This window comes from Neovison vison, chromosome 5, assembly GCF_020171115.1.
Source record: "Neovison vison isolate M4711 chromosome 5, ASM_NN_V1, whole genome shotgun sequence".
Lineage (NCBI taxonomy): Eukaryota > Metazoa > Chordata > Mammalia > Carnivora > Mustelidae > Neogale > Neogale vison.
The window spans coordinates 86,003,495-86,020,185 of NC_058095.1; the positions used below are offsets into that span (position 1 = coordinate 86,003,495).

The window sequence follows — 16,691 nt, forward strand, 5'->3', positions numbered from 1 at the left end:
CTCCTGAGGCAAGGTAAATATCAATTCAGCCTCTACCTATGGAAAACTGTAATATTTAATGTATCTATGTCCAAATATATATGTGTGTGTGCACACACACACACACACACACAAACATAATTATCAGCTAGTCTTATCCCCTAAAAAGGGAAAATAAAACTCTTAACTAAACCAACCCCTAATAAACCCAGTACATATCAAGTGCTTAATACACAATCATAAAAAAAGAATGTACTAAAATTCCAGTCTCAAACATAATAAAAAATTCTATCATAAATATTACCAATAAATACACATAAGTGCATATATCAAAATGTTATAAAGGAAGAGTCTAAGTTTGATTTTCAGGAAATACCAGTTACAAAAATTTGATATGTACATTTGCTTTATTAAAAGTATGGCACTTAATATAATAGCAGAAATAATTACACAGCTTCACATCCAGAAGCAATACAATAGTCGAGGCACAAACATTCCTTATTACCATAAAAGTAAAAAAGTTTTAATATATTCCATAAGCCCTTAATTGCATAAAATATATTTAGCATCATTTACAGCCAGCACACTTATATAAACTATCATTACCTTTTGTTTACATTCTGCAAAAGAAATATGCTGAAGTAAGTACAGTATAGTAGGACACTCAAGATGAAAATCAAATGTCAGTTCTGAATCATTCATGGGGAAAATGCAAGCTGACAACTCCTCTTTTATAAACTACTGGATATTGTCACAATGATTTTACACTTTTTTCATGTTTTCAAAGTAAAATCCAAAAGAACTCCACTAAGTGCCATGTTTAAAGAAGAGAATTTTGTTTTTAACCGCAGCACCTTTAGACAACGAAAGATTGCATCCTGTTCTATCACACAATATAAATTAGGATATTTGTGGAAAATATGTACAAACAAACAGAAAGCAAATGTCCTAACCATTGATAAATGTTTTGGGGAAGCAGTTCTTGGACGCAATATTAACATCTGCTGATAAGAACTGCCACCATTTTGAGTTTTCCATATGTTACCTTCATGAAATAGGAAGTCTGTAAACATAAGGTGTAAAAAACCATTTAAAATAAAGATGTAAAGTGCACTCAATGCACCCTAAGAAGAACTACCTGCATACTCTTAATCAAGTAATCTTCAGGATTAAAATACTGTACCATTTTTAAATGTACTGAGTATTTAAGATGTAAAATTGCAACAAATTCATAATCAGATCCAGCTGATAATAATGCATCCAAAAAAGGATCCAATTAAAGAAGTAATCAACACCAAATACTTAATTCCCCTTATTTGTTTAAACCAATGATAAGTCCAGTGTTTCATTAGCGCCTTCAAAAATACTATGTTAGAAACAGAAAAGTAACCCCACCCTGATCACAGACACACAGAGACTCTTATCTAACAAACCGCTCAGCTTTGGTTACATAAAGTGCAGTTCAGTAATATGCCATCCTAGCCATTCAAATACATCTAGCAATTCTGCAGCTCACCATCTTCAAAATCCTTCTCTTTTAGATTCAGTCAGGGTCCTCCGTTGATTTTCACGTTAACAACGACCCCAAAGTCCTTCCCAGCGATCTGCAATGTGCTTTATACAATTCTTAAAGAACTGGCAATGAAGCGTAAGAAGTACAGCAATTCACATTTGTGCTATGACAGTCAAGCTCTAGCTCTTTTTTTCTTTTTTTAAATACCTTCACACTTTTTGTTGTATAAAATTTTCAAGTTTTATGATAATACAGGCAGTACATTCCATCACCCTCATGGCAACCTCAGAAGTGAACCGGTCATTTGGGATCTGTGGGAAAGGAAGCAAATCAGGGTACCTTGTTTTTAAACTGTCCACACCATAAGCCTCCAACGTGTGGACGTCATTGGTCAGCCCTTCAAGTTGCTGACTGTACTCCTCTATTTTTTGTGCAAGTGCGGTGGGCTTGACATCCTTATCAGACTTCCCTCTCACGGCATAGTCAGCGGCAATCAGAGCTAATTTGGTAGAGAGGTGACACTTAAAGCACACCCACTCATTGGCATTTTTATGAAGGTCATTCCTGGCAGCCGAAAAATTGGCTCTGGCTTGTCTTAACCATCTCCGTGCTTCAACTGGATTACCAACTGACTTGAAAGTGGGGGGAACAAAGAACCGCTGAGAGTAAGTCTGGCCAGCTGAAGGTGTGCTTTTTTCTTTGTTTTGTTGTTGCCTCTCAGATTTATGGCTCGTTGCTTCTTGATTCCATGAAGTATAAAATCTCTGAAATGAGTACTTGTCTGACTGAAACCGGGACGCCGAGGTTGAAAATGTCCTCCTTGAGGCTCTATCTGCGTTTTGATCTAGAAAAGCCTGTTTCTCTAGTCTGTTGATTTCATTCTGCAAATGTTTAAAGACTTCATTAGCCATGTCATGATTCTCCGGATTTTTGTCTGGGTGCCATTTCAAATACAACCGCCTAATAATCTTTTTTCTTTCAGATTCTGGAAGCTTCCAAGCTTGCTCCACCACTGATGTTACTTCTTTTAAGATTTCTGGTAAAGAATTCACCTTGAGCTTTTTGGGGGAATGATGCTTTGAAGAGGAGGTCTTATGGCTTTCTCTACTGGAGAAAAGAGGAGGGATGCTTCGTAGACCAGGGGCTAGGAGCTCAGTAGGGCTGGTGGGTGTAGAGGGGGCACTGTCTCTGCTCTGAGAGCTTTCCTCAGGCCTTGAAAATTTATACAGATCGAGAGAGCTAACTATTTTATATTCACTATAGCCAATATCAATCTGATATATCTTTCCCAGAAAACTAGAATTATCAGCATCTTCCCTTACAACTTCTTGTACAATAATGGCGTATGTGTATGTTGGCTGGTACGATCCATAGATATCACCACCTTCAGCATCAACAAGGTACCCAACATACTCTCCAGGGTAAAAAACGTTCATTGGATCCATAAGCAGAGTATAATGGATTTCAGCAGGTATTGGGGTGCCGGGCATTGGAAGTTCAAGTTTTGAGGGTTCTGAAGAGTCATACTTTACTCCTAAACTGTCAAGCTTCTCACTGATCCTGTAAATATCATTGCATCCTAGCATTGCAATTAAATAGGAGGTGTCAGAAATCAAATTGTCTGTTGCCGACTTCAGCGTCATTGCCAAAGCTAACAAGAAGTTAATGTCCTTACTGTCTGAGTGCTGTATGTACAGCAGAATGACTGCATTACCAAATCTCTTGAGAAAAGCAAAAGTTTCACTTCTACTGTGGGGAATGGGATTAAAACCTTTAACTCTTAATGTTGTTTGAAGCTTTTCAAAACAGGACACTTTCAGTCCTTCTCTTAGGGCTTTGCAAAGTCTTATGGCTTTTTCTTCATTGGCCAGGAAAGCGTTGTCATTTTCATGCTTCATAATTCTAATCAGGCCCGTGATGAACTGCTCAGAAGACAAGAGTAACTGCAGTCTGCCCTGAAGAGAGCACAATGCTCCAAACTGACAGACTTTGGGAGTCTCTTCATCTAACTGTTCTTCAAGTATACTGCTCAGTAAACGGGGTCTAAGTTTTTGAGGAAAGAGCATTATCAGTTTGGTATGAAAGCCATGGTCCTTCCCTAAGTAGCACTGGCTAAGGTCAACCAACATCTGCACACCGATATTCCCCTGGATTCTACTTTTGTAATGCGGAGCGTCATCAAACACTAAGATGCTGGACTTCACCAGCCTGCCGTCCTGGCTCGGAAGGTAAAGTGCGAGGTCTCGTACATTCTCCAAATCACCCCTCACCTTGACGGAGTCATTCTGCAGACTCTTGAACAAGCCAGAAACTACTCGCTTAACTGTGCGCATTTCATTAGGATCCAGCTGTTTTCCTTCAGAATTTTTGAATATGCGGCTCAACACTTCAACATATTGCTTCGTTGAAATAATATCTTCAGTACCTAGATGTTTAAACAACTGGTGAAATGTGCCCAGTTCTAAAGGTAGCTTGTACAAGTAAGGTTTAAAATCAGACTCATATTCTAGATTTATCACTACCTCCTCAGGCTTCAGGAGTTTCCAACCATCTTCTACCATCACAAAAGCAACCCCCCGCAGTTGAAACCGAAACTCCCTTTTTTCTGCACTGAGAAATTCATATATGCTCCTTAAGACCTTTGCTCTAGTTTTTACCATCTCTTCATCCAAAGTAGTTATGTTGCATATGTTCCTACAGTTATTTATGACCTTATCAAGAGGAGGATCCAGGTTCACATTAAGCATGCTTAAAACTTGTTCGAGCTGTTCCTGTGCACCAAGCTCACTACCTTCTTGTTCTCTGATACTCAAGGGTGTGGCTTTCTCTGGAAGAATGGGGCAGGATGTCCACAGGAGCTGGAGCACATCACACTGCTTGAATTTGGGGTTTACCTGTGCTCCATTGAACTTTATGAGGGGAAGTGTTCCACTGACCTCTTGGTACTGAGGATGAAACCTAATGAATTCCGCAGGGGCCCGCTCAGGACACAAGAATGGTATTAAAGAAAGTTCTTTCAGGAAATTTCCAGATAACAAATCCATTCGTTCTTGGAATATATGATGGAGAAGGATATCAACAGTATTTTGCAATGTTTCCTTGGACCAGTTTTCTGTATTAGCTCTCACACTGATCTCCTTAGCAAACTGTAGCAACTGCTGTTGGGAAAGTATGTACTTCAGTCCAATATTTCTTAAGAATTCCACCCACGAGGTCAAAAACGTGGCTTGATTTTTGGGCTTTATAAGTTGTTCCAATTTTTTAAAGAAGTCCTTAGGAATAAACAATTTTTCAGGAAGCATAACTTCAAAAACTCTCACTGTTCTATCATAGAAATGTTTTGCTTGCTTTAGTCGACTGTTAGCATCATGGATTATCAATAAATTTTCCAGTTTTTCAAAAAGTTGTTCCTTGATTTCTGACAGTTCCTCAATACCTGACAATCTATTCTTAAGATAGATTAAGTGCTCTAATTTTGCATCATATGAGAGATTTTCAATTTTTGGTAAAAGGTGTTTCAAGTATACCTCAAGATCATCTACAGGTACACATCCAAGAACCTCATATAGTTCTTTCAGGTGTATTTTTTCTTCAAGAAATGCAGACGATGATGATTGTGTCCATTTTTCCACTTCAGTTGAAGGGATACTTTTTGTGAGTACATAGCATGTTCCAAATTTTGCAATGCTCATGTAGCGACCACTGATGGATTTGTAGCATGGAAGTGACTTCAAAATTTTTATGTCATCTTGGGACATCAAGTGACGCAAATTGCAATTGAAATACATCAAAAGTGCTTCAAAGTCATTTTCTACTAATTTTTCAGTTCTAAATGTTGAAGTCTGAACCATATAATGTACAGCCTTTAAAATGCTTGTGGGACTCTCTATGTTTGCTGTGTGACGTGACAACAAAGGAACAAATGCACTGTCTTTGGAGCAGATTTTGTTCAAAGCAAGTTGAATACAGCCAGCTTTCATGAGAGCATGAAAAACTTTATCACTTTGGGCATTTGGAAAAACTGCGATGTGCATGAGACTCAAAGGAAGCAGAACATCACCTTCAGGAACAACAAGCTGGTTCGCTGAAACGGTAAACTTTGTTCCGGGAAGCAAGGCCCAGTCTTTTAGGGTATCAACAACAATGTCAAATGTTGGTTGTGTTTCTTCTTGATCTTCTTTCACATTTACAGACTCGCTGATGAAATGCCATGCATTCTTAAGCCAAGACTCACTTGCAAAATTGTCCTTCCACTTTGTACAATTTTTGGTTTTATACTCACGAGGCAACACAGAGGATAACAAATCTGCAAAGCTGGAAATGTCAAACACTTTTGCCACCTTACAGTTCAATAAAATACTACTGTATTTCAAATATAATGTATTCATGAACAAGTCTTTTCGGGATGGAATCAACTCATGGTATGTTGTCAGAAACTTGGGTCGTTTGGCATCAAAAGTTTGCAAAACACTGTCCAGTGTAATGAGAAGGGGCAGTCCCTCCACTTCAATCTCACTTTCTTCTGCATCCTTAAAACAATAGTCCACTAAAAGTTTTAAACTATGAAAAAGCTTTAGGTTAGTCTGCTGGAGACGACAAGGCAGCTTCCCAATGTGGCAGTTCGTGTCAGGAGAAGCAAAGGTCATTAAAAAAGCCCTAACATCAGCAGGAGTGACGTAACTGACAGGAATATCTGCGTCTATAAGACAGTGGTATAGATTAGCGGTTTCATCACAGTTATAAACCAAGTTGAAACCGATTTCTAAAAGTAGATGTTTCAGTCTGTAGACATTCTCTGCTACGGTCTTGCGGGTCGTGATGTTGTAATCTGCATTTTTAAGGTGTTGTAATTCATCCTGTAATAAGTTGTCAAAAAATGGTCTGGTTTTATTTGAAGTAGACATATTAATCCAAGTAATTATAACTGCAGAGTGTAAATCCGAGCCATCGATATTTGGAGCCCTCACAACAGGGAGAAGACGTTTCATGTCTTCATGAATGCAACTGTAAAGAGCTTTCACCAGACAATATAAGTCTGGCTGGAGGTCAAGCCTGTTAACTGGGAAAAATGATAAAAACTTCTTTAAAGTATCCTTTACAACATGAATAGGTGTGTTCTGTAAAACTGATAATGTTGGGTCAGAACCAGGGAAATAGCGCTTTTTCAGCTGGATCAGTAATTCAACATATGCAGGTGCTATTAATGCTGTCATTAAACTGTTGTTCCAGTCACTGCGAACACCAACTCCATTATCGTCCCGCCACAGATTTCTCCTGGCTGAATCCAGAGCAAAGTGGCCGTTCACATGAAAAGGTAATCCTGTCTCTAAAGAGAGGGGCAAGAAACAGAAGGCCCTGTGGGGTTTTTTATAGTTGTGAGTAATGCAGGCAGCTACTCCACCACGTGGGAAGAGAGTGATATCCTGGTTCTTGTGAGCGGATATAACACTCTTAGACACTTTTTCCATACTTGAAAAGCCCGACCTATTACAAATGAGCCATGTAGTAAGATTTCCTTCGGAGTCTTCGGTATCCATAGTATAGGTTATCTGTTGAACTGGTATGTCTTTGAGCTGTCTCTTTTTAGTAACACTATCGATGACAGATGCATGAAACTGCTTCCTTTTCAATCTGTCCCCGTCAGTGATCTTGCCCTTTACAGAATACAGCACATTCAGAGCTCCAGTACCTTTATCTATTTCACAAATAGAAATCTTTTCCATGTGGTTAAGAAACATTAAAAGTTCTGCCCCATCTGACCGCAGCTTGTCCAAAAGATTCTGGACCATTCTGTCTGATGACGGAACTGAAGAAATTTCTGAAACCTTTGCCATTTCTGCATTACGAAGAGGAAATCTAAACATTGTGCAATTATCTAATTTGAAGTGGGTTCCCAGATAAAGATCCAGTACATCCGAGAACTGTGTCCGAAAATCTGCATCCAAATCTCTGAACATGCGTCCAGGACTGACGGATGTGGCTCCTGGTGCATATCTGGCATGAGGATCAAAAATACACAGGATGTCATTGCCAGAAATGAAAGAAGGGCAGTCTGTAATATGATACACAGAATTGAACCCTATCCCGTACTGTCCAGTTTTACAAGGATTTCCTTCTTTGGTGCCTTTTCCAAGATTCTGAATTCCTCTGACATCATCTTCTGTAAAAGGCTGGTTATTGTACACACAAAGTGCTGGCCCTTGCAGTGGGGCCCACTTATCATCAAATATTCTATCGACCGGATGCTGTCTGGGGTCGAACACAAAACAGATTTCTGTGGCCTTTGCATCATCAGCATTTTGAAGAAGTTCCTTCAACATTTCCTTTTCTGAAGGATAGGCATTAAGGATACTCTTAATTCTGCTGGTTAGTTTTTCTTTCTGCCCAAATTCCGTGCCAAGCGTGGTAAAACAGATGTTGGATGCATACCGCTCTAAGGCTTTATGTCGCTTTGGGACTGCTCCGAGCTTTACAGCTACTTCCCTGGGGATATCGGCATGACAGTATTTCACAGTGGTGTCCTTGACTTTTATCCAGGGACAATCGTTGTAGCATAAAGATTTAGCAGGGAGAAGTTTCAGATTAGTATCTGGCAGTAATATCTTGCCATAATTTTTCTCACAAAATTCTTGTTTCTTTTCTCTAATGAGACTCCATATTCCTTCACTAATTATTCGCCGGCAAAGTTGAAAACTCTCTTCTGTAATTTGCTTTGTTCCCTTCTCTTGATCGATAGATTCCAAAACAAGGGCAAAATCTTCAACAGTAAATGACTGCCTCACACCCACACTTTCAAATAGCTCACGGAAATTATTTTTGTACTTATTAGGCAGCTGATAAAGGTATGGTGCCGCTTCAAAATTCAAATGAAAAGAAACTTTCTCTGAATCAACATACGCATTCTCAACGAGAATGAAGCTAAAGGGTTTCAACTTTTCAACAATTGATAATTTGATGATTTCATTTTGCATCATCGCATCATGAAGGTATTTGTAGCAGGCATTGGTAATATTCTCCTGGTACAGTGTAATTCCATCATCAACTGATTTTGCAACTTCTTTCAATTGGTTCACAACCAGATCAACTGTTGGCTTCCTCAGCAGCCCCAAAAACTCCTTAACAGCCAATGACACTGAACCACAGCCTCTGAAGGAATGTGAGTTTTCATTCAGAATTGGTTGCAAGAGACAAACTATATCCTGATGCTCGGCCGTATAAAGGTCTGTTGCCGCAAACATGGTCTCAGGCTTAAAACTGTTACCTTTCCAGTCCAAAGAAAATCCTGCTGGCTTTGTTAGAAATGGAAGGAAAGGGATTGTTTGATATTTTACAGCAAAATCCTTTGCTCTAGGGTCCCTTATTTTTAGTTTTTCATCAATGAGACTTAACAGGATACTACTTCTTAGACAAGCAGCAGCATGATCACTTTTATTAATTTCAGCCACGGACTGTGCCCGTTCCAGCATGTCATCCCATAAAATGTCATCTTTTGCCATGCCTAACTGAACCAGCTTAATCAAAATAATAGGATTAAGATAATCCTGAGTAGAACCATAAGGAAACCGTCCGTCTTTAGTATCAAATAACTTTGCAACTCGTCCTTCAGGGTGGATTAATCTTGATGGCAAAACCAAAGGATGCCCCTCCAAAGAGCAAGGAATACAGGGAGTAACACGAAGAATTCCCGAGAACTCATCAATTTTTTCATTTAGAACAAAATTCATTAAAGGATCTCTGAGTTCTGCTTCAATTTCTTGAATATTTGGGAAAAACACTTCTGAAAAAAACTGCTTCTCCGAAAATGTATTTTCAAGCAATATCTGTTTGCAGCCTGCTTCTTCAAATCCTGATTTTACTGAAGAAGGAAGTTCAACAGCACAAAGGTTTTTTGACCCAGTCTTCTTGAGGTACTTCAAAAATATCTTGAAGGCTGCTGGACCAACATCTTTTCTTTTAAGTATAGAATCATCTAGAAATCTCACATTCTTCATGGAAACCCATGTGGATCCATCAGAGAAGACTCTGGTCAATTCTTTCCCTTTTCCATGAGCTATATCTTCATAAAATCCTTGGCAAATTACAGAAAAATCATCATGAACTAATTCGGGATCAGGCCACACTGAATAGTAAGTATAATCCATGAGCTCCCCATTAGTGGCCAGGTCACGCAGGACACTAAGTGCCTCCAAGTAAGCTTTCACAATAACGTGCCTCATGAAGGTGGTATTCCATCGTCCTTTTGTGTCTGTCTTCCAGATTTCTTTTCTATTTGAAGTAACAGCAAAACACCCATTGATGTGAACTGGCAATCCTGTTTTGATTCGTAAGGGTAGATAGCAAAATACTTCTCCAACATGTGGTTTCACGGCCCACTTCTGGTCCTGGATTTCAGAGAGCAGAACTCCCACGGCCCCACAAGGAACCAACCCTAGTCTGCGTCCACTTTCATTCAGAGAAAACTTGAGAGCCTCTCCTGTGTCCATGCAGGTACATATAAGCCATGTGGTACACTCTACTGTTTTTTGTGGCAGCTCATCTGATGGCTTTTTTGACTGGCCAGATTTAGCCATTTCAAAGAGAGCAGTTAGGTCGTCATCCGGACCTCTGAAAAGTGGCGACTGTAAATCAGCAATTCTTCTGAACACATGGTGAAATTCTTCAACTGTGATCTGAAGAATGCAAGATGACTTTGGTGCATCAGCAGGAGGCTTTTTATTACTGCTGCTGCAAGCCTTCATGAGCCTAGCAGCTTCTTTTAAAATACTTAAGACAGGGGCGCTCAATGCTTTGGAAGAGCAGGGGGTTTTTCTGATTATGACTGTATCTTGTGCCAAGCTGGGATTGGTTTCCTCAATTTTCAAGTACTTCAAATACATTGAGTTCACACTCTGAGTGAAAATGATAAGCCGGTGTCCACAGAGACTAAATTCATCCACAAGAGAGTAAATATCTGCTGTATTGTAGCAGGTACTACTAACTTCACTCACTTTCGCTTCCTGTTGAGTTCTAAAGGACAGTCGGAAAAGAGTTCCATTGTAGCTGTAAGGTGCTTCTACAGTCAAAGGTAACTGACAGCCAAAAACATCTATAAATGGCTTGAACTGATTAGGAAATTTCCTTAGTCTTTTCTGTTGTTTACTCCAATTAATTTTGATCCCAGGATTAGATTTGTCTTTAATGTGTTTACTGATGTGGTTTATGTTTGGATCGAACATTATCATGAATTCTCGACTCATGATGATGGGAATGTCAGTGATATGGTACACGGAATTAAATCCAAGACCAAATTTCCCAACTTTGTCAACCTCTTCCCTCTTTAAAGATTCTCCTAGCCTAGTGATGTTCACAAAATCTGAATCTGAGAACTGAGAATTATTGAATGACCACAGAGCGGGTCCATGGCAAGCTGCCATGCCTGGGTCCAGCAGATTCTCTCGAATGTCCATATTTCTTCGCATATCAATCATAAAACTACATTCTGTTGCATTTGCATCGTCAGCATTTTGAAGCAGTTCTTTAAAAATATCTGACACTGAAGGGTATTCTTCCAGAATATTTTTAATTCTTACAGTAAGTGGTTCCCTTTGCCCTGACTGCTCAAATCCCATGTTTTCAGGATTGATCAGTCTTGTGCTAAGGCATGGAACTTTCAGCCATTCTGCAGTTTTCATGGGTATGTCCTCATGCACCAGAATAATTGGTTCCACTGCATCTTCCAGTAAGTCATTGAGGTCATCAACTTTGATGTCACAATAACAGCATTCATGAATTGGCTTCATGATAAGTTTAGAAGGATTTTTGCTATGATGTATTGGAACTGGCGTGTTGGGGCTTGCTGGAATCTGATTGCTGTAAAGCCATCTGATGATATTCAACATAAGGTGAAGATTTTGTTTGCTTTCTTGATCACTGAGATCTTGGTCACTTTTGAGATACACCTTCTGAATGACCATGGAAATATGATCTGATGTCAACTCCTCTATTGAACCACAGACCTTAAACAGTTGATGGAATTTTGCCATGGTTTTAGGCACACTATGCAAATAAGGCTGAAGGTCAAGATCATGAAATGGTTTTATCACAGCTTGGGCGAGGGGACAAAATTTTTTGCCAGTCCAAACCCATGGAAATTTTAAGGCTCTGAAAGCATCCTTCCCTTCATTTAAATGATCATGCATGAATCCATAAATTTCAAGCAAAATATGTTGAAATTGATAGTAGTCTTCATCACTAAAGGTTTTCGAAGTATACCAATCAACAACAATTTTAAAATGTTTTAAGACAGCACTGATGCTAGGTTTGGTGAAGATTCCTAAGGCTTTCTCCAAGTTGATATGGACACTTTCAACAAGGGGCAGTGACGAGCCAACCAGAATCGCATGGGCTCCATCGCACATATCTGGTGGGGCACAAAGGTTACAGACGTCTCCCTTCCAGACTAAAGAGCCTGGGTAGTTTGGTGGCCTTTCTTTGCAAGCTGGAACCCATTTTATTTTCTTCAGGGTCATCTTTCCTTCAGAAGACTGCAACAGCGTGTGATTCTTGTTTAAAACCAGTAAGAGTGTTTTGGCTTTCTTTAGAAGAACATCCTGATTTGGACAAGAACTGACCTGTAAGGCTTCAATTTTTTTTGCTACTTGCACAACATCATTCTCTTTGAGACTGGCTTCGTTTTTCAGACCAATCTGTCTTAAAGAGTGAAGAATATCTGGTGAGGTAAAAACTGAAGGTGGGAAGCAGGTTTCTTCTTCACTGTAAAAGAGATCCTTTAGTACTTCTATATCAGGATCAAAGAGTTCACCAGCTGACACCATCTGTTCCTGGGAAATCTGAATGAATTTCAATGGCATTAACCAATCAAGCACATTCGGATTCTCATTCTTAAGAGAGGACAGATTCTCAAGGGTCCATAACATAAGGTGTGTTACTTCATCGTGTGAATAAAATGCATTTTCAATATCTTTTAAAATGAGTTTTAAGCAATTAGTGGTCTTTAACTTCTCTATTTTCAACATGTTTGCCAAACGAATAGTAGCTTCATCGCTACTGTCTATTACCGAAATAGAGAGTCGGAGATCTGGCGGCAGTTTGGCCGTATGGTGCAAGACCTTACAGCCTTTTAGTTTTGTGTAAGAGGAAAGTCCCTGATCAGATAAATGGTTAATTCGCTTGAATATTGGCAATTCCTGAATTATTCTTTTCTCTTTTTCACTGATATCAGTTAAACTAGCTAAAAACTTCCTCAGAGCATCTTTGTGTGTGGGAAGCAGCGAAGCTATCTGATTACACAATTTCTGCAACGGCATCTTCTCCATTATCTGCAGAACAGCACTCGGTAATGGTGAGTGAATGTATTTTTTAATAAGTGGATGCTGTATGGAGGCATCTAATTTTTTAAGGACAATCCCTCCAAGTTTTTGTACAATGTCTGCTAAAAATTCAGGAAGCTGTGCCTCAGATTCATCATCTAAAATGACTAATGATGGAATCCTGAGTCTAATGAGTTCCACACATTTCTGACCTTCTTCTAGTGTAGTTCTGGGGATAAGTGGCATCTCATCAAATAAAGTCAAATCTTCTGAAAAATGTATATAGAGATTCTTCCAAACCATTTTAAGCCATGCGACAGATGGGTGATTTTTTTCTTCATCAAATGGATACCACTGAACAATCAACTCTCTGCCAGGCCAGAATGTATTCATTACTTCTTTGATAAGACGTGCAAATCGTTCCGGATTTAGAAGCTGCAGCTGAGTACATGGTCTTCCTGTAAATCATATACAGAAATGTTATAAATAGATATAACTCTACTATAACTTATTTAGCTTTCTATTCTTGCAGAGTAGATAGTACTATGAAGCCATTTTTAGAAGGTTTAAGTACACTGTAAAAATGTAAACATTCAGCATACCTGGGCTAAAATTATTTTTACATAATGACAGAGAATCTACATATACACTTATATTTACAACGACTCATGGGAGAAAAAATTCTCTTTGGAAAGTGCTTATTTTAAGTAAATATTTAAAATGCATTTGCATGTATTTTAAAAAATTATCCTATGCTGTTCTACAAATGGAATCAACACGGAAAGTAATTTTTAGTGGTTATCTGTCCACAAATAAAAGCATGAAAGAAAATGTGGCTAAAGCTTAACTAAGTACCATTCTATTTAAGGGTAAGTGATTTATAAGCAAACCCAGTATGTATTTCCTCTCTTCGTGTGTCCAGGAAGGAAACGTGGCTGCACAGGATGACAGAGGGGCATGAGACAGGAGTCCATGTCTCGGATGCCAACACTCTCTGAAGTCACGGCAGCGAGGACACTTACAGACTTTCCTTCCACTCACTAAAACCTGATACGTAAAGTAGGTGTCAGTCTTTCTGGGACCTGAATTCTCTCTGGAAAAAGGATGGGGATGAAGTTCTGGTTCTAAGACTGCTCCATTTACATGCCCAAGCAGGGATGATATTCACAGATTTTCCAAATAAGCTTTTACCTGGCTACTTGTTACTTAGTCATTAAAGTGTGCTCTTCGGAGCCCTGGGATTTTGCAGAAACGCCCTGGAGACAAGGAATGGGAGCAGCTGGGGTCTGCTGTGAAGGCAGGGCTTGTCCCCCATCAAGCTGCTCTACTTCTAGATGTTTTATAAGTAAGGAGACTAGTAAGATTTCGCCTAGGGAAAAAGATTTTTGCTGATTCTTAACCACTGCTCCAGAAAATAAGACTATTTCTAAGTGCATTTTGTGTTTCAGAGTATTTAAAGTAACAACAGGAAAAGATTTTTCTAGAACATTATATACCTATAGGTCTGTGTTAGCCCATATAGAGAAATAAAAAGCACCTCAAATTCAATCTTATGGAAAACTAACAATTTTCTTCCCAAGTACATACGATTTCTAGACTCTTAAAAGACTATTTTAAAAAATTATAGAAGACGGTCTCAAGCCCTTTGAAACTTCGGTACATCACTATTTTTTAACCAAGAGAGGACATCCCTATTTCAGAGTCGTACACTTCAGGAAGATGACTCTACCTCCTACTAAGAAAATTATCTTTCATGCTACAGTAAGATATTTTTATATTACTGCTACAGAAATTTAAGCAAGGGTACATTTTTTGCAACTTTTGGAAGATGTCAATCCCCAAATTCTGAATATCTTCAGTTTCTACATGTGTGATTTAGGGTAAATCAAGTAGTAACATTTAAGAAATCAAAAAATCTTGTCAATAGTCTGACCAGTACAGTCTCCTTGACCTATGAATTCCATTAAAATATAATTTTTTATAATTAAGTTTTAGTAACAATGTTCTAAAAAAAAAAATGCTTACTGAATTGAATTAGTAGAATATCCAAATCATAAGTAAGGCAAGGATTTAACACCAAAGATACAAAAAAGAGTTAGAAATTAAAATTCAGAACACTATGAAAACAAAATATTAAATGTACACCACACTGTGCTATACGTTAATAACTGCCACAAGACGTGCATTTGGTAGATGACACTGTCTAGTATCCTCATGTGAAACCGGCAATTCATAAAACTACACCCACCTTCAGGAAAAAGGGCTAATGCTACTGTATAAATAAAATACCAAAAAAACACCCACACCACATATAACATGCAACTAACACACCAGTCATGCTCAACTGAAAAAAACATAAGGGAAAGTAAAGGAGAGAGAAAATGAAATTAAGACACAATTCTAAGTACTTATATGGGTTTAATCTGAAGTCCTGATTGCTATGTAGTTTTGTATTTAAGCCTTTAGCTTTTCACCCTAAAGTAGAAATGTTAACACAGAAAAGTCATCACGTCTTAGGTCAGAAAGCCAACGAAATGATAAAGCACCTCCAATAGTATCAGCAAAATAATTTTTATCGCATTTTAATAAATGACTATGTTTTTGTTGCCCTGGCCTTGAAAATCATCAGCACTGTCAAAAGAGGTCAACTTGACAGCACTGAAAGTGTTCCTGAAGACAGAACTGTTTTATCTAAACTAAGATTAGACATGATTATTTCAGAACTACCTCTTTTAAGAGTAGTTTTTGCTTTACTATCAATCTGTTCAAAATAATAAACATCAACACACTGAATCACTCTTTAAAGACTGTACTATGTTTTTTGTTTATATTTATTCACATGTTTATGTTTAGTAACAACTTTGAGAAAGATTTTTGACACAGATGAAAATAGGATTATTATAGACTTCTTCAATATTTACTTAGCCACAAAATCTCAGTCCTGATGCTTTCACTGACTTGGGGCTCAGTACACTTGACCAGACTCCTTTGGAGTCACAACTGCTGACTCTGGGCGTCCGAGGCTGTGAGCACAGCAACAGCTCTTTCTACTTTTCTTGTACAGAAAGGGGCAGTGGCAGCTTTGATGACTGATGAGTTCTAACTATACTCCACTGTGTAGAGTGAGCCAAATCTCTTTGTAAAATACACATATGACAGAGAGCAAGTCCATTCAATGGTAAGCTACAGATGAGTCAAATCTTCCAAGAAACAGAAAGATGGGAAAAGAAAGGAACCGGTGAAGGAAAGGAAAGCATGTCTGCCTGCCAAGCACTCCATCTGACACCAGGCAGCTCTAGGAGCAGCACTGAGAGAGGGGGACCATGGGGGTCCAGTGGGAACATCCACTCTAACGTGGAGCCTGCCAATGCCAATGTGGTTCCAAAATCCACTGGTGGCCAAATTTCTTTTCAAGAAGTCCACAATGGCATTCTGCCCATTCAAGGTGTCCTAGTGTTCATCTAGAAAAGGTGCCACGAGACAACAGGAGAGGTCACTGCCATTACCAGGAGCGTCCCTAAGGCTCAGGGATAACTACACAACCTACTCCTACCACCATTTTGTTTTCTTCTTTGATTATACCTTACAAATATAGGCTATAATAGGTTTTAGAAATATATAGTAAAAATAGCTATGGATGACAAGCCACTTACAAGCTAGAAACCAAATTTAATATTAATAGGAATCATCAATATAACAATGACTTGGTTTCTCAATTGAGTATGGGTACAGCTTATTACAAAGAATTGACTGACTTCAAAAAATAACATTTACCATAAAAACAACGTCCATTAAGCAACTACTGCATCCTCATATTTTCCAAGTGAAACATGAACTGAGGGAAAATAATACCAGCTGAGTCAAAATATTTTTATTAAAAAAAAAAGTCA

The 16,691-nt window shown here is 38.6% G+C and overlaps 1 protein-coding gene across 4 annotated transcripts in view; it reads right to left on the reverse strand.

Moving 5' to 3' along the window:
* Positions 1-367: 367 nt before the first annotated feature.
* SACS (sacsin molecular chaperone) overlaps positions 368-16,691 on the reverse strand; it is a 95,976-nt gene continuing 79,652 nt past the window's right edge. For all 4 annotated transcript variants that reach the window (XM_044249415.1, XM_044249417.1, XM_044249414.1 and 1 more), the window contains one exon: positions 368-13,259. In XM_044249415.1, coding sequence (XP_044105350.1) covers positions 1,702-13,259 — 11,558 coding nt within the window. In that variant the 3' untranslated portion in view covers positions 368-1,701. The remainder of the gene's footprint in view (positions 13,260-16,691) is intronic.